Consider the following 19,340-nt stretch of genomic DNA (forward strand, 5'->3'; position numbering starts at 1 on the left):
TTTATTTAGCTGCACTATCTGTATGCCATCTCATGATGTTTCATGAAGCGGGAAAATTACAGATCATAGCCCAGGCAGACTGCAGTTGTTTCAGTCTCTCTAGCTAATAAGATGCTGATTTCTAAATGAGCTCCATGCTGCAGAGGAGCCCTGCTGGAAGCGAGTTACCATAATTGTTCAAATTGGAGCTGTGTCTGCCCTTGTCTTTTACGTGGCGGTGTGGGGTTGGTAACAAAGTGAGCAGTTTTGTCTCTCTTACTTGGTATCTGCCAGGGTATTTGGGAAGATGTCAAGGCAGGTTTTGTATGCAGTGCTACCAGCTTGTTTTGGATGCTTGGTTCTGCCTCGTGGGCCTCAGGTGTGAGATTGTTGCTTTCCTAGAATATGTTGAGTGACAAGAAAAAGAAAGCACGTGCACGCAGAATGGAGTTTGGTCTGAAACATGCTTTCTGTACCTCAGCTGAACTCTGATTTGTAGAATAGTTGAAGAATTCAGACCTTTCAGTATTCTTCTAAAGCAGCAATGCAAATGACTGTGGTACCTTTAAGTCATGAACTCTGCTTTGCAGTAATAGCTTTAAATTGCTTTATGTTAAAAAGTACAACTTTATGTAGAATTCAGTTCCCTGCATTGATGCAACAGCTCACACAAATTGTTTCAGAAATAACGAAAATGTTATTGGACCATCACTAAATGGCATGTGTACAAATTATTTGTAATGGCAAGGCATGGTTGCAGCGTGGATTTTTTTTCCCTCCTTTCAGCATGTTTCTGCACAAGTGAGAAACTCGTGAATATTTGGAATTACAACTTTTCCTCTCTGTTGTTATCTTCTTGCTTCGTTTTTGAGGACTAAGAAATGGAAGCTTTTAATTTATGTATGTGTGTATCTACATATTTGTTTGTAGCTGTCGTCTTTGAACATCTCTTTCCAGATTGTATCATCTTGTCTTAATTCGCTGTGACCATACACTAGAGCCTTTCCTTCTGGGACTGGAGAGGAGGGGAGTGGGGAAACTTAGAGTCCATGTCCTCTGCTCTGACTAACATTCCTTAAATCTGCCTAACACCTGAGGTATTCTGTGGCTGGCTGCTATTATGTTGAATTTGATTGAAGCCAGGCATCTATATAGAGTAAAACCTTACTTGGACTTAGGTAGGGAGACAGATGCTCCTGTGATTATATAAACCAGTTTTGGGGAGAACTTAGCTAAAAACCTGTGACAATTCAAAAAAGGTCTGTGTGAAATAACATTACCACAATTATAGATTTGTGCACCCACTGTAAACATGGGAAAATGGGGCTTATTTCTAAAACCTTATTTTCATCCAATTAAGTCTATACAATTTAATATCGTGCAGTAGATACTACAATGTGCTATTTTCTTCCACGGGATTACTACCTTATTCAGTGCATTGTTTACTTAGTACCTATTTGATAATTTTAATTTCTTTTCATGGATTAACCTGTGCCTTTTTTATTGCATACTGTTGAAAAGTGCCTTACAGAAAGAATCCTTCACCAGTAAAGGAATGTTCTGTGAGGAAACGATCAGTAATTGCTGTGGTTGGCTATTTGAGGAACAATGATTAATTTATTTTTCATCAGTCCCTGTTAGGTAAAGGAACATGATTGCCTCCTCCATATAACCACACAGTTCTGAGAAACAGAATGGATGATTCAAATATCCATATATTTTGCATTCTCTGTTTTCGCGGTCATTTATGGGGGGTTGGGAGGGAATAGTTTTGAGTCAGACTATACCTGCTCAAAATACTGCTTTCATTGGTTTCAGCTGAAGTTCCAGTTGCTCAGCAGTTCTGCAAATCAAACCCTAGAGCATAAAGTCAGGTACTAGAAAATGAAAAATGTACAGTGAAATGACTGTATGCTAAGGCTTTTGATTTATACTGAGTAGAAATTGGCAAAGGCAAAGATAAGAGCTAACTCTCCAGGATAGTAATCAGTCACTTAAATTATGTGATCCTGCTTTTTTTGTATTTTGCAGCCTATACAGGAAGGGGGCTTTCATCTTTGTGTGTCCTAGATCCATCCCATACAACAAGCAAGGCATGGGCCTGGTGGTGCATAATCAAGTGACTTAAAATTGTATTTTGCAGTATCAATACACACACATAGTCGCTGAAGTGAGGATTATGAATTAATTTTGTAGTAAGTGAAGAGAGAGGTTTGTAACTTACATGAAAAGTAACATCTAAGGTTGTAACTACCTTAGAGTGTTGGTCGGGAATGCATTTTTGAAACAAATCTCTTAGTTGCCCCCGTTCTTCTGTGTTGGCTTTCATCATAGAGCCATCTCAAAGTATATGTACTAGATTTCTTTATAATGCAATGATGTGGAGTGATGTCGCCCTTCTCGCTTTTTGCTCTCGTGCTTCTTTTTAACCTCCAAAATTATGGATCTCAGGTTCTCATTACAAAATGTTTTGCAATAATGATAGAACCAGAATCATAGAATGGTTTGAAGTAGAAGGGATCTTAAAGATCATCCAGTTCCAGCCCCCCTGCCATGGGCAGGGACACCTCCCACTAGACCAGGCTGCTCAAAGCCTCATCCAGCCTGGCCTTGAACACTTCCAGGGATGGGGCATCCACAACCTCTTTGGGCAACCTGTTCCAGTGTCTCACCACTCTCACAGTAAAGAATTTCTTCCGAATATCTAATCTAAATCTACCCTTTTTCAGTCTAAAACCGTTACCCCTCATCCTATCATCACACTCCCTCATAAAGAGTCCCTCCCCATCTCTCCTATAGGCCCCCTTCAGGTACTGCAAAGCTGCTATAAGGTCTCCTCGGAGCTTTCTCTTCTCCAGGCTGAACAACCCCAACTCTCCCAGCTTGTCATCATAGGAGAGGTGCTCCAGCCCTCTGATCATCTTTGTGGCCCTTCTCTGGACTCACTCCAACAGGTCCATGTCCTTCTTACGTTGAGGGCCCCAGAGCTGGACGCAGTACTCCAGATGGGGTCTCATGAGAGCGGAGTAAAGGGCGACAATCAGCTCCTTCAACCTGCTGGCCACGCTTCTTTCAATGCAGCCCTGGATGTGGTTGGCTTTTTGGGCTGTGAACGCACATTTTCAAGTGGTTCTATTACAGGATGCAGGTATTTTGCTTAGCTAAGTAAAGAACCTAAAACTGATGATGTCACTACCTCACATATCATAACAGATGAGCATGAAGGTACGAAGTTAACATGCACAGACAACTTGAATTCTAGCATCTCCTTGCTCATCACGGCTTGAGTCAGCAAACTGCATGTTCTTTTAACATGATTTTTTTTGTGTGTGCGTAATTATATACTATATGCTTCACCGCGGTTTCATTTTCAGAGCTCATTAGGAAAACTGTAAGAGAAAGTACATAAGTTTCTGCTCATTGTGGTTTTTATTCCAGTCCGTGATACGTTAACTATCGCCTAAAATCTATATTAAAAGACTTTAGGCTGTGATGAGGGATGTAAGTCTCTAAAGATTTGAAAAGCCTGATGAAAGGTAACTGGGGAGGCTAAGCCTAAGTATAGTTTAAAAGGAGAGGAAATCAATATAAACTTGTGGAGAAGAATTAGTCTCATCAAAGCAATATCTGCATTACTAGTCACTGTTTCTCAAACTCTAATACATAAATATGTCTTAATTTTTCATTAACACGGAAACAAATTTTCCCCACCTTTCTGTTGCAGAAATTAGCCTTCCTTCATAGCTGGAAAGGCTGAAATGCATACATCCAATTAAGGAGGAGAGGAGAGAAACTACGATTGCTTCATCTGAAGAATTCTAGTTGCTGGCTTTTAATCTCTCTAGAATAATTTGCTTGTTTGAAGGGAATCAAATGCCATGGGGCTAGAATGAAGGAAAAGTCTAAATCATGTTAAATTGTTAAGGGAATTCTCAGATCTTTCAGAAATAAGTCTTAGTCTAATTGTCACAAACTTTGTGGTAGCTTCCCCAAAGTAAACCTAAAGAGCTATTGTAAATAGCAAAGGTAAATTCAAGGAAACATGTAAGGTTGTATTTTGGAACTCTGATTAGAGATACTGCGATTAAAGGTCAAGAACCTTTTGTGTATGGGCAATAGGACAAGAGTAGTGTCCCAAATATGTAAATTAGTGGTAGAATGGTAAAAAGGTTGGATGTTAAAAAAAAAGTATGTGTGCATATATAAATGTACACATACATATACATACGTGTATGTATATATATGCTTATATGTAGTATATTCTTCTTGTTGTTTATCTGGTACCTGTTAATTATTGGAGCCTTATTTTATATATATATACATGCATGTGTGTGTGCGTGCACACACCCTTAAATATTGCATGATCTCAAGATTAGACAGCCAAAGACAAAAAAAGCAGAGGAACCGTGATCTCTTAATTCACAGGATGGAAACTGGTGTGCAGTGAGAATACTCAGTTGACGTAGCAATTTCCAAAAGCACCGTGCTCCCGGCGTACACCAGTGCTACTTCTGTTCTTCAGAGTTCTGTACTTTCTGTACTTCAAAATATGCTACAAATATATATTTACATATGTATGTATATGCGTGTGTGTATGTCTGTGTAGGAACATATTCTCTTGAAATCATGGCAGCAATTTTCTTTTTTCTCTGCTGTTGCTGTTATCCTCTTAGTCCTCCAGCAAAAAACTGAGATAAAAATATGGACCGATATTTCTAATGTGAATAGAGTCAGTTAATCTTTAAAATAACACTTGGGATTTATTTCCAAGAATTTTTACGTGAGGGATAAGGATAAACTTATAATTGCAGTTGGGTTTTTCCAAGATGTTTTCTGAGTCTTTTTTTTTTTTTCTCATCAACTTTATATAGTGTGGAAGCTATGTTAGATTCATAAAAGGCAGCGCATCCAAAGACATGATTATAACTGCTAAAACAGTAGAAGTTAAGGAAGGCAAGCAGCAGCTCTAGAACTCCTGTGTTCAGATGAATTTTGGTTTGTCTAAACCAACAGGAATGCCAGCCCAAGTGTTACTAGTGCAAAACTGAGTGGAGGGAAAACTAAAAAAAGAAAGAAAAAGTATTATACTTTCCAGGGAGAAGAAGAGTAGTTTTGTAGAGAAGTTCTCTTAATTAACTGAGAGCCACAAGCTTCAGCCTCTAATTACAGATTTGTTTAAGAATTCCGTAAAGAAAGATGCCTGGGACTGTATTTATTTTTAAGAAAACCTACCAAAAGTTGTGTGTTCAGCAACTCTGAAAATTACACTTGTTTAGAGGTAGCCGCATTATTTTATTCATACGTATTCTTAAGTTTCCCTTAACCTTAGTGTTTATTTCTGTGTCTGTAAAAGAATGGTGATATATTAGAAAAAGTATGAGACTAATTTTGAAGCTCCTTGATTTTGATCCAGAATAGAATCAAAGGTTAGTAAAGCCTGTCTCAGGGTAGCTTTTGCCTATGAAAAGTTAATACATAACAGAGAAAGCAATTCAGTACGCTGATACGCGCTTTATAGATACACGTTAAAGATACGTTTTAAAAAAAGAAGTTCTATAATTTCACAGTTTATATACAGATGACAGGTTTTCATGGGTTTTGTCTTTTTCAGACAGGGGTGATAATGAGAGCAGGACTCACACGTTATAATCATTCCTCCTTCAGGAAGGAGCAACAGCTTACCAGAAAGCCAGTACTCATCTCAGAGTTAACTACTTTCCCATATTAGTATTTTTAGCCTGCAGTTAACTGTGCTGTTTAGTGAGTACTATTGATCTGTTATTACATCTGTAAAGAATTTGTGGTTTGTTTTTTTTTTTCTTTTTTTTTTAAAAAGCTTTTATTGTCAACCCATTTTTCAACCTTTCTTCAAATTCATTAAGCTAGTATAAATACAGACATTTAGGACATACCTATATTTAAAAAAAAAAAAAAGAAACAAACCCTCAGCTTTCTCTGTGCATTTTTGAATGATCTTAAACTGTCCTTTGTTTTTCAGAAAGTCTAACACAGTTTTATCTATCTGAAACAATGAGCTTTCAGTCCGTAGAAGCAAGAAAATTCTTATTCTGAAAAGATACTGCTTGGTCTTGCTGTCAGTACATTTTGTATAGTGCTTGAATGGCCCTATTGTACTCTTGTGCACTCAAATGAATTTATCTTTCGAAGTGGAGCATTTCTTTCTTCCCTGTACCAATTCCCACTTTGGTTTCTGAAGGAGAGAACAAGACTGCACTCCTGAAAGCATATAATTCTGAACCTTGAAAATCAGATTCCCATGTACCTGTCACTCGCAAAACCTAGTTTATGCCAAGTGTTGCACAGTTACCATAAAGAGTTTGTTTGAACCGTTATGGAAATAACTGTACTCTAATGTACTAATGAAATTGGTTAATTTGCCACCATCTACAGTTCTGAAAAGTATATTCCTCACTTCTAATTTCTTACCCTTTCTGACATCCCTCACACTGAAATTCAGTACTGCAAGGTCTTAACAGGCTTGCTGAATTTAAAACATGATAGTAGTTATTCTCCCTTCAGTGGGATTGTTCATACACTGGGTACGTGTGCAAATTTTGGAGGGATGGTGCTCCAAATAAAGGTAAAGACTTTCAAATTAATACATTTCCTTTCTAGAATGCTCTATTTGTTCTGCATTGTTAAGTTCAGTACAACAAAATTTGGCGACTGTCTTCGCAGACATAAATGTGTGCCATCTTCGGCCTGCAGGGTGCTTCCATGCAGCCTGCTCCCTTTTTGCTTGGAGGAAGGTGAGCACAGCTAGCTCCTTGAAGGTATGAAAAAGAAAAGACTGAAGGAAATATAGGATAGAGATTTTCAAGAAGGAGTAGTATGGAATAGATAGATGAATAAAGTTTAGTTATCGATGCTTTTCTCTAATGTCACGTAAGGAAATTCTCGGTTATCAGGCAAAAAAACCCCCAGCATACATGCACAAAAGGAACTACTTTTTTGTACAATTAATATTTGGTAAATTTATGAAGTAGGATGCTGGGGAGGCCTCAAAGAATTCATTTGTTTAAATTCCTTGAGGATGTGGCTGTCAATGGCTAGTAAGTATGATGGCTTTGCTGTAGCTGTTTGCTCAGGGACTTCCTGAGCTGGAAGCCCTTAGATTGCTGGAGGCTTGTTTGGGAAAATGAGGAAAATTTTGGGAGGAAATGTTTGGGAAAAACTGGGAAAATAAGAAAACCTTTTCTTATTTACATTCTTTTTATGACAGTTGCCAGTAGCAAGTGCTTAAAGGGCAGTGTACTAGGTGAACTTTTGATCTGGCTCAGTATGGTAACTATTATTTCAGTCATCCTCATTATTCATCATTTACCTTCAGTAAACTCTAACCTGGACCTAAGTGTATATTGAACTCCTATTAACCATGACTTCTGGCAATCTTTCAGCTGTTATTTAAATAACAAAGAATGCACTGCACTGTTGTTCAGGTACAAGAATAGTCTTGTTATGGGTCCTTTAAAAATCAGGACTTCTTAAGTCCAAATATTTGAAATAATTGAAACCAACAAATGAAACCTGCGTCCAATTTACATCTCAGAAATACAAACCACTTAATTCCAGAAAGTTAAAGTTTGTGGGTTGGTTTTTTTTTTCATTTTCCTCATTTGATTTAAGACACCGCTGCTAATAGAAATAAAAATCTGGTATTTTTGTATCCTCAATCTTTTTTTACTCATGCTTCTGTTTCTTTTTCACTGTTTTTCTCACTGGTTATGTCTGACTTTAAGAATGCTTCACTGCTACAGAGTATGCTGTCAGGTTCATACTGAAAGAGATTATTCTGCCCACTCTTTTCCCATAGAACTGATCTTTGAGGATGAATTAGGGGCTGTGTAGGCTTCACATCACTCTCTGCTCTCTTGTAAGGCAGATGTGTCAGTATGAAAACCTTTGATTTATAGGAAAATGAGGTGAGGGCTGAAGATGAGGGGGGAGAATAAAAATGTCTATGTTAAGGGATATGAGGGGAGAAAAAAGGTAACAATATTAAAAAAATATATTATATGAGGAGTGGCTAAGCCAGGGTCCTTGTTGAAAAGTTACTGCTTTTTATAAAGGTTTGTGCTGAAATCCACACCTGGGTTCCACACCATTACTTCCAAAGGTAACGAAGGTAAAAAAAATAAAAATTCTTAATAAGCAGTCTGGGAAGGAAGCATTAGCTGACTTATCCCACACTACGTTTAGTCAGTGGAAATGATGGCATTTTAAAAATCTCATCTTAAAATAAATGCTATAATGCCTTTTGGGGCATAATTCTCTTCAATGCCTGATATGATATAATTAGTATTTCCACTTGTGCATAGACCCAAATGTGTGTTTTATGTTGGATTTAGCCTTATCAGTCACGATTAAAATAATACTTTTATTTGATCATATCTGAAATAGGGGAATGAAGTGAAAAGTGTTTTGTGAAGTATCTTCTCCAGGTGAGCTTCAACACTCAGAAAATTTGAAAATCTTATGACGAGAAACTTGTCAGTGGTGCAGGTTTAAATATGTATTTACTAGAAGAACAGTCCCCTCTGCACAGGCAGGTAACTCTGGAGCTTTTCGCCTCCAGTGCTCATACTTTTATCAGCCTATACCCAACTACTTGTTATGTGAGAGTTAACTTGGTGAACATCTTGCAGATGGCAAGATCAGTGGACTTGGCTGTTTGCTTGGGTGATGTAGTTTGTTTTTGTTTCTGATGCAGTTACTGTTTCCAAGAAGTATGCTAATGTTTCCAGAAATTAACTTGTGGAACTGACTACCACTAGATGAACATCTAAAGCAGTTTAAGAAGGAGATTCTGATGGTGTTCCGAATAGATCAGAATCTGTACACATATGTCCCTATCTGTTTCCAAAATGCGTGCATTTGAGAGAGCCTCACAAGAGCTCACTGAACATTTTATTTCCCAACTGTGTTAATGTAAAATTGATCCATGCAGGGGAGGGGGAAAAAGATAATTTCTCTTGTTTTAAGGCAAAAATACTTAGCATTTTTAATAATTGAGTAACGGATAACCCTTTGTCTATTTTAGCTGCTGCATAGGACTTTTTTCAGATGTTTGACATGTTTAGTTCATCTAATACATCAGAAACATGACCAACCAAAAGTTTAAGAAAGAATTTTATACATAATATATTCTATTTGTTAAAACAGTCTGTTTAAAAGCAGGCAAAACTGCTGTCAATGAGAAAGATTTAGATGTATAAACATTATTTAGTCACTAAAGCATGACTTAAGCTAGATAATTCTGTAGTTTTGGATCCACATTTTAATGCAATCTGTTATTTAACCTTTTTTTCCTTTATTAATAGTTACAGTGTGCATTTTTTCTCCTACTAACAATCAAGTAAGGTCATTTCAGCAATTAGAAGCATAGTGTTTTAGTATAGTTTAGTATATTTAGTATAGGTTTATTTATCCGTTAATGAATTAGAAGGAGTTTGCGTGTTGTGCCCAAAATGTGTATTACTGACCTTGTCTTTTTGGACCATGCTGATTTAATTATTCTATACATGTTTGATTCTTGAATGATAAAACCCTGAACTTACTGTCTTTTCTTATAGGATTTTAAGACAGGATTTGGTATCACTTTAATCCCTATGAACGTGGCAAATGTAAAACAAGTGGATCGGACTGCAAAGCAATCTTTTGAAATAATTACTCCTTATAAAAGCTTTAGGTGAGAACTTTAATATTTACGTTACAAAAAATGCACTCAAGAAATACTTGCTTCACACTACAAAGACTTATCTAGTTTAGATGAAAAGGCAATATTTTTATTAAGAATGCTCAGCATGTTCTTTTAAAAAAAACAGAAGGATTTTCTTTCCTTTGTTTAGCTGTGTACTTCATCTGTTACCTCCTATGCCCACAGGTTTGTATTTTTATTTAGCCTTCTTTGTTCATTCTGTGCAAAGGCAGAAGAAAAAAAAGTCACTTTAACAACCTGACTCCATCTTAAAGAATAATAAACTGTAGTAGTGAAATAATGTTGCAGCCATTTAATAGTAAACATTTCATTCTAAAAGAAATGAATCAATCATGTGCCATCCCTTGTAGAAATCCTCCATTGAAATCAGTAGAATGTTTCACTTTGGCTGATGCTGGGACTTGTAATGATGTTTAAGAAAATAAGAATATATGCTAATAAAAGCCTTAAGTGTTGCAGCGTTTCTTAAATGAAATCTCAGTAATGCAGGAGAAGAAGAAATCACTTTGTTCTCGTGGATTTGCTAAATGTTAGCAAAGAATTTCCTTTCATTCTCAGTCCACTAGAGTAGCAGGTAAATTAGCTTTGATCCGTGATTTGAATCTGTGGCTAGATGGTAGGTAGCTAATTCTTTGAGCTTCTCTCAGCCATCACCATGTTGGTGTTTGCTTATTATTATTATTTATATTTTTCAAAAAGATAAATTTAAATGAAAAGCATTTTTTGGCTGTTGTAGTTAGCAAGTTTGTTACTCCTCAGTAAGTCTCCGTGTTTCCTTAGATCATTCTATGCTTTTGTTAAAGTTCAGGCTTTAAGTTTGGTATGTAGTAACGTAGAAAGATTGAAAGTAACTCAGGAACGTAACTTGAACGTTACAAAAGCTACGTAGCTCATGCTAGTAATGGTTTTCTTGAAAACTGAACACAAAAACAGAGGGAGTCTTCATTGACTAAAAATACAAAATAATACATTTCATCTTGGTATTTGTATCTGTGTAAAGGAAGATTTTTTGACTGTGATTTTGGGTGTAAATGTAATAAGAGACACTACAGGCTATGTTTAATTGGGCTTTAAAATAAAGATCAATAACACAGAAAAGTCAATTGTTTCAGCTTTACAGCAGAGTCGGAAAGAGAGAAACAAGACTGGATTGAAGCACTGCAGCAATCAATAGCAGAAACTCTGTCTGATTATGAAGTAGCTGAGAAGATTTGGTTCAATGAGTCCAACAGGAGCTGTGCTGACTGTAAAGCTCCGAGTCCTGACTGGGCATCCATCAATCTCTGTGTTGTCATTTGTAAGAAGTGCGCAGGTAGAGTAATTAATGACAGACCGTGTGGGTTCTACAAAATGTCATATTTGCATATCTCTGTGTGTCCTTGAATTGTTTTTTTTCTTTTTTACACTGCCATCCTTGTGAAAGTTTTGACAAACAAAAAGTGAACATTACTTTTTTCTTTCTTTTTTTTTTTTAATAGCAAGGTCATCCTTATTCTAAAGCACTTCCATGCATAAATGACAGGTCTGTAAGGTGATTGGTTTCCCTCAGATGAATAATCCTTCACAATTAGTGGAAATTAAGACACACTAGCATTTCATGGTAAATGGCTGGCTTTTGCAAGGCTGGATGCCAAAGGATAACAATTTTTAGTGTATAAATTTGAGGTATTAATTCTATTACATCAGGGCATATTTTACTGACAATAGCTTTTTCAGATACTACCAAAAATCCAGTTCTACCATGTTTTATATTTAAATATGTGCTTAAGCAGTAGATTCAGGGAAATTGTTTATAACTCTAGGCTTTCTTTCAAAACAAACCCTCTCAAATGTATTCTGCACCAGGCAGCCTACTTTATTTATTCATTACTATCAAATGCAAACCATTTTTTATTTATTTTTTTAACTGGGGGGAGGGGTGTGTTGGTGCTTTTATTTTATATTGAAATGTCAAACCCAGCCTTTTTTAGAAATAGCAACTAGAATAAATCTGTCTTCATTAATTTATTTTTTTTTAACAGAAGAGAAACCTAGCTTAAGTGCTTTAGTTAAGTAAAAATACTCTTGGATTTTCAGGACAGCACAGATCTTTGGGACCAAGAGATTCAAAGGTCCGGAGTTTAAAGATGGATGCCAGCATTTGGAGCAATGAACTTATTGAGGTATGTTGTGATACTCTAACTCTTTGTTCCATCTTGAAACCTAGTGTATGCGTAGGAGTTCTTTATTGCTTTATTCACAAGAAAACTGAACGTATAGCTGCTAAATAACATGCTGCTGTTACAGTAAACTTAAGGTTTCCTGGAATAATATACCTTTGTGTCATTCAAAATATTAATTTGTTTTGATAACGATCTGCAGAATTTTTCTTAGTATTTCTCCAAGCATCTAGGTTTTTTGCGGAAAAAGAAATAAAATGCTTTTGAGAGCAATCTTGATGGGCACTATTGAGAAGGGGAAAAGAAAGGAAACTTCTCGCCACCAGTTTAGTTGCTTGGGGTGTTAAAAAATGGTGTGATAGAGAGGGTCGAGTCAGCAGTGTTTTCTTTGAAACATATGCTAGTTTTCTCTGACGTTTTACTGGTATGTTCTAATATGTATTGAAATACTATAACTGGTTAGCCTTGTAAAGCTTATTTGCTGTTGATGATAAATGATGACTACAGATTTGTAGATGACCATAGGCAGTGACTGAGAGAGGCTTCCGTCTCCTGCAGGGAATTTTCTTTTCTTTTTAGCAGCTGAAAACTATTTAGAGGCTACCTTCATATCCTTCATGGTCTTTCGCTTTTTCTTTTTTTCTTGCACCTCATCCAGCTCTTTATCATCATTGGAAATAAGAGGGCAAACAGTTTTTGGGCAGGAAATCTTCCTCCAGAAGAACAGCTGAATATGGATGCCCCTGCAGAAAAAAGGATAGAATTCATTACACAAAAATACAAAGAGGGAAAATTTAGGAAAGCACCTTTTCACTACAAAACCAAGGAACAGTTGAATAAGGTAATATTAGAATGGGTAAGCCCATACCAGACTATTTATATTGTATTGTATCTGTGTTTGGTCATCTTGTTAAACTGGTAAGAACTAAACTCAGAATCCTGAGTGACATTCTCACAGAACTGAATAAGGGTTGTCTTGGAGCCTTTACAGGATTCATTTTATGACTTCTTAGTTCCTAGTTTTTCCAGTTTGTTTGTAAAAGGTTAAGGTAACTATATGGTGCCTGTAATACGTCTTCCAGAGGGATCGATGAATATGGATCTTTATTTTTCTTCAAATACGCACTCTAGGGATGCAAATTCCCACTTCACTTCTTTAGATTCCTTCTTGGTGTGTTTTTGATATCTTCTATGTCTGACATCTAACATTCCAGTACATTAGATGATTCAGTGCTATCAATGGTGAAAGAAGCTCATGCACATTCATATAGTAGCTTGTAGCTAATTGGAAATGAAACAAACTAGAATTAATGATGAAAAATGTGTGTTCTCACTGTTTCCTTTTACAGTAATAACACATTCTTTACAGTTATAAAGTAGAAAAAGCTAATTATAATTATCAATTTGTGTGTAATTTTTGATGTCCATTTGACTGACTTCTAAAATTTGTTGATTTCAGAGTCATGATTGTTTAGGGTTTATGAATATAGAAGAAGCATATATATTACAATGATAATGCATTCAATTACATGAGTCAAATCATCTCAAAGGGTATGCAGAGGTTGTGGGGAGGCAGTAACATTTAAAAGTTATTGTGGTCTCATCTAGAGAGGTCTCATTTGTTCAATGGTTATTGTGTCACAAAGGAAGTGTTATTTTCTGTACAATTTATAAGTTGTATGTTAGTTATACACGTAAGTTGAAATAAGGGCATGTAAGAATAGTTGTCATTAAAACACCTCTTGCCAAAGTATAGAACCATCTTACTGTATAGCTTGAATATAGGTTTTTTTGCATTTCATTGGAATTGGGAAACACTTTAGGGCTTCATGGGGAACTCTATGTCTTAGCAAAATAAAGCATTTGGTATTGGTAGCAGCTGTGCAAGAGACTTTATTTAGTATTGTAAATGCAGACCATAGAAAATAGCTCTGTGTTTTACAGGCTTGATTTTTCTGAAATCAGTTTTTTGTTCATGGTGGGGAAGAGTGTCTGTCAATTACTCATTTAACTACTGAGCAAAATATCAGATGTTCTATAGAGATATGAAATTACCATGTAATAAGGTTGTAATTGCCAAGTAATTCTAGAACTTTTACTGGACTGTCTGACTTGTCATCTCATGCGTGCTGGATATGTATCACAGAACGGTCAGGGTTGGAAGGGACCTCTGGAGATCATCTAGTCCAACCCCCCTGCCACAGCAGGGTCGTCTTAGAGCAGGTTGCACAGGAACGCGTCCAGGTGGGTTTTGAATGTCTCCAGAGACGGAGACTCCACCACCTCTCTGGGCAGCCTGTTCCAGTGCTCTGCCACCCTCAGAGTAAAGATTTTCCTTCTCGTGTTTAGATGGAACTTCCTATGCTCAAGTTTGTGCCCATTACCTCTTGTCCTGCCCCCGGGCACCACTGAAAAGAGCCTGGCCCCATCCTCCTGACACCCACCCTTTAAGTATTTATAAGCATTGATAAGGTCCCCCCTCAGCCATCTTTTTTCCAGACTGAAGAGACCAAAATCCATCAACCTTTCTTCATAAGAGAGGTGTTCCAATCCTGTAATCACCTTTGTAGGCCTTTGCTGCACCCTCTCCAGCAGTTCCCTGTCCCTCTTGAACCGGGGAGCCCAGAACTGGACACAGTCTATTTTTATTAGAGTAGCTGAATTTTGGAGTAGTCCTTTTCTTGTGTTGAGTGACTTCTGCCTTAATCATTTCAGAAAAACTAATTCATTAACTGAGTTATTTAAATACCTATTAAATCATATGAATTGTTATGGAATAGATTGCTGTAATTGTGTAGTTAGTCCTGGTTTTAAGATTTTCTATCAAGATTTTGAGGAAAAAAAAATTGTTATGTTTATCTGTCTTTGCGTATACAGAAATGAATGGGACTGATGTTTTAGCATGTGGTGAGATCTTTAAATCTCAAGGAAGATGGTCAAGTATGAAGATACCCTAAAGAATAGTTGCTTTATTGACTGTGACCATAGTTTTGAAAAACTATGTATGAATTTCAGTCTGTTTCCTAGTAATAGAATTTAAGGATCAAATCTTGTCTCTTTGATTGAATTTTTGAGGTCTGAAATAATAAGTTGGGGTTTTTTTCTTTAGTAGTTTGGTGTGTGAAGGAAAATGAGGGGGAATTTTTAATGTAAATAAACAACAAGCTTCCCCTCCAGTTCTATTAGTTCATGTTATCCTTCCCACGTGAAACTTGTGGCAGCAACACCTTGCAGGGTTTGGGTTCATGATGTTTTTGGGTTTTCTTTTTTTGTTGTTGCTGCTTTTTTCTAGATTCAGACCATACTTCATGACTCCTGCTACTTCTCAGAGTTTATGGTCTTTGAAAATGCTGGGGAGCTATATTGGAGGTGAAATGATTTCCATCTAAATTACATGTACTTGTTGCCAATAAATTCCTAATTTAAACAGAATTCTTGTTTTTCTGCTCCATGATAAGGCTCTGTGTGCTGCTGTAGTTAAACAAGATGTGCTAGAAACTCTGATGTTGCTGTTTAGCGGGGCTGATGCTATGTGTGCCACTGGAGACCCTGTTTACAGCACTCCATACTTATTAGCCAAGAAAGCTGGACAAAGACTGCAAATGGAATTCCTGTACCATAATAAGTTCTCAGGTAGGATACATTCTCTTTGTCTTGGTCTTCTAATTTTATATTGAGCAAAAGGGAAGGAAGGAATTTAGAAGAAAAACTGGCATTTGAACAACAGTGGTACAGTGGAGGGGGAGTTGTGGTAGCATTAACTGTTGCTAGCAGACAGCATATATAATTGTGTACAAGTTACTTTTATTTTGCTCAGGCATCAAGTTTAGAATAAAAAAGCCAATGATAAGTAATAGACCTCATACCCTTATTTATAACACAAAAGAAAAACATCATCTGCTTTGCCAATATTATCAGGCTTTTGGCTGAAAAAAATGGGTATGTACAATTAAGATGTATCTACAGTATTTGTCTGGGGCTTTGTTTTTTCTTAAAAATTGTTTAAATTGATATCTATGCCTACTGAACACAGACCTAGCTGTTTTTTACCAAACTCTCCTCCCAAAATAAAACTCACCTCTTGAACCCATAATAAGATCTGTCCCAGCAAACTATCTTTTTTGCAGATCACAACTTCTGTTACAGGTTGGAGAACATGATAAACTTTGGCCTTGAAAGTCAACAGTTCTGGTTGCAGTGTGTGACTGTTATGAGGCTCTTGAAAACAGAAACCTACCTTTAAAAGTAAATAAATAAGCTGCAGAGTATGGATGTGCCTGAGCTTACCTTTTAAAAGGTCTGTACAGTATCTGAAGCAGTCTGGGAATGAAGGGTCACATCCAGATTTACACTGGAAAAAAAGAGCTATGTTATACTGCAACCAGCATTGTGGACATACTCCTGGACCAGCTTTCCATTGTCTCATGCCACTCTGCAAAATAACCCTGCATAGGCTGAACAACAAAAGTTTTTGTGGGAAACACAGGGATGATTTTAGGGCATCCTACAGGAAATGCGGTGCCTTAAGTTCTGCCTGAGCATTGCTCTGTCACAAGTGCCAGGCACTGGATTGCAGGATGTTGAGCTCAGTCACTGTGCAAACATGCAGCTATGGGGATTTTTGCTTGCTAGAGAGAAGTCTGCTTGTCTTGGCTCTGTCTTTTCTACTGTTAGCCTTCCAGCCAAGGCAGCATCGCCATGGGCTGGTGCTAGTGTTTGTTCTTCTCTTCAGAGAAAGGGAGGTCATTGCAGGTTGACAGCGATTCTCTGAATCGTCAGTCTGCTGCCAGAGTTGGTGGTAAACTCCTAGGTAAGCCCTCAAGAGAAACAATTCCCTTCTGTTGAAGTATGTTATGTAAGGGATGAGAATAAAAGCTTGGTACAGCAGAAAACCATATTTTAGATTACATTGGCAAGCAGTGGTAGACAATGGCAATGTTGTAACAAATGTGAACCAATGTTTCTTTAATGAATACGTAGGAGTTTTACTCCAATTATAAAAATAAATCAATAAAATGAATCTGTGTCGTAATGAAGATATTACAGAGCAATTACATATCTACGGATACACCTGCTAGAAAGACCTGTGGAGAAATAGTTGATGCAAGTTCTATATGTTACTTACTCCTTTGTCTTTTAATAGATTTCCCAAACTATGATACTTGTTTTGAAAGTGGCTTTTCTGAAGATTCTTCACATTCCACCTTTCTTTGTGAATTCTTGTACAAAGTTTCTTCTAATACAGCTAAGCTTCTTACGGAGAAGAAATTAAAAGAAGGTATTTTACTTTTACGTTATGCATTTGAATAATACAGGAATATGTATGGCTTGGATAAATTTGATTCTTTTTAACTTCTTGCATTACTTTTTAAAAGATAAAATGTCTTTGATATGATATACCCTGTTTTGATTTGGTAGACCTCTTTTAGATAAAGAAAATACTGATTGTCTTGATCTCTTTATTCAGTGGTTGGCAGAGGAAGAAAACTGAACTACTGAAAAATTACACAGTTAACAACAGTTTTTGTTAAATAAAAAACACTTTAAAACACTTCCCACTTTAATTATATTTAGATGGATGCTACTAATTGCCAAAAAGTAGTTTCCATCTAAAATTGTAGTATTCCAGAAATCATTTAAAAGTATCACTGGCTTTTTAGTAAGAGTCCAAATGCCTGACACCTAGGACATTTCTCAAGCTCACAAATTTTAAAAGTATTCCAAGTAGAAATGAGCACTTTTAACAACTTTACAACAAATTGAGCCTTGTGGGGTGAAAATATGTGTATATTACAGTAGATATACATGGTCTTCTGTGTATATCAGTCTTCTCTGATTTCTTTTGTTTTTTTTGGGAGAGAAGTTATCAGATAAATTTCTTCGCTTCCCCCCCCCCGCCCCCCCTTTTTCTCCCCAGTGGCGTTCCTCTATTTTTCTTCCATCTAAACAAACAAATGGTGTCAATTTTTAAAATCTAGGCTGATTTATGGTTGATTTTATTGATTCTAAAATCTTGACACGGCATCCTGTGTTGCTATGTATGTATTTTTTGTATGAAAATGTTTATATTCTTGTCGTGTATGCCTTTAAGATCCTTAGTGGAGTTTAAGCGTGTTAAAGCACATAGCTCCTTTTTAAATATGTTTTAGAAGAAGCTATATGTTAGTGTGGGTCCAAATTCTTGAAAGCATTGGGTGATCAAGAGAACTAAAGTGTGATCATGGGCATTTCCCAGCAACTTTGCAGTTGTTAACAAACATGCAAAGAAAGGAATAACTGCAAACCTGACTACTACTTGCTCTAAGTGCAGACCTTGTCTTCTGTGCTGTGGGTATCTATATTCATTAAAAAACTTAAAAAAAAAAAAAAAAAAAAAAAAAAAAAAGACAGACCCCACTAAGAGAAGTAGAGATCAGATACAAGGCAATATTACTGGTCTCTTCTAACACAATGATATGTTAGAAGTGCAGTATAAGTTTGTAAATATCTGTATAGATTGAAGATTTTTGCTATAAATGCTCACAGAATGTCTTCTGTAGTACTTTTGGGGGAGATGCAGTGGGAGGGAGCATCATTAGTAGGTTGCCTTAAAAATACTTATGAAGAAAGTCCTCAGACAAGAAACAACTGAATTTTGACTGTCTTCCATCATAAATTATTACTGGACAGAAATGATGCTGCTTTGAAAGCTTGTAGTCTATTGCTTAGCATTGCACTTACTACTTCAAGACACGTACAGTAAATGGAAAGGAACCAGATTTCCCTCAGCTCAGGTTTTGGCCTCTAAAACTGTGATAGTGTCCTGTAGATGTTCTACTGTTTATTTTTTGAGGGATTTTTTTTGTGGATGTGCGTTTGCTTCATTTTTACATTCATGTTGAATTACCCATGTGTTTATCAGGACTGATGTTTCTGGGGTGGGTGCTTTACAGATACATAGGAAGATAGGTTTCCCTGACCATTTGCAGTTCAAGAAGACAAATGACAAACGGGACAAGGGAGGAAGATGTAATAATAACATCCTTTCACCAACAGCAAAAAAACCCTGCAATTTTGAATTAGAAACTGCTCTTGCCTGAGGGCTCTAATATATCTCAGCCATGTATAAGAAGTATTATGACAAAAGTTTGGTGTTTTTTTTGCTATTTGAAACATAAAGCACGTAATTTTTTTTTTCCCTTCTGTATTGACTTTTTTTCCCCTACATCAAGAACTGTTTCTACCTTTATAAAACCTTATTAACATGAAGTAATACAAGATATGCATATCACAGATTTTTGGGAATAGGTGGTAATTATTTTTTTTTCCTTCTTACTGTCTTTAGAAAATAATTTGATGGTTAGAGAACTAATGTGTGGGAGATACAGTTTCAATTCCCTCCTCTGCCTGTAAAGATTCAAATAAGAAAGTCACATTATCCAAAAACATGACCTAGCTATTTAGTTCTAGAGAAAATTAGTAAA

The 19,340-nt window shown here is 36.5% G+C and overlaps 1 protein-coding gene across 4 annotated transcripts in view; it reads left to right on the forward strand.

The window, feature by feature from the left end:
- ARAP2 (ArfGAP with RhoGAP domain, ankyrin repeat and PH domain 2) overlaps positions 1-19,340 on the forward strand; it is a 137,285-nt gene that overhangs the window by 50,802 nt on the left and 67,143 nt on the right. For all 4 annotated transcript variants that reach the window (XR_008466694.1, XM_054203474.1, XM_054203473.1 and 1 more), the window contains 6 exons: positions 9,573-9,688; positions 10,831-11,030; positions 11,795-11,880; positions 12,536-12,718; positions 15,336-15,510; positions 17,021-17,155. Coding sequence is in view for 3 of the 4 variants with exons in the window: in XM_054203474.1 (XP_054059449.1) it covers positions 9,573-9,688; positions 10,831-11,030; positions 11,795-11,880; positions 12,536-12,718; positions 15,336-15,510; positions 17,021-17,155 (895 nt within the window). In the remaining variant the exon portion in view is untranslated. The remainder of the gene's footprint in view (positions 1-9,572; positions 9,689-10,830; positions 11,031-11,794; positions 11,881-12,535; positions 12,719-15,335; positions 15,511-17,020; positions 17,156-19,340) is intronic.

The sequence above is a fragment of the Rissa tridactyla genome, chromosome 5 (assembly GCF_028500815.1).
Source record: "Rissa tridactyla isolate bRisTri1 chromosome 5, bRisTri1.patW.cur.20221130, whole genome shotgun sequence".
Taxonomy (NCBI): domain Eukaryota; kingdom Metazoa; phylum Chordata; class Aves; order Charadriiformes; family Laridae; genus Rissa; species Rissa tridactyla.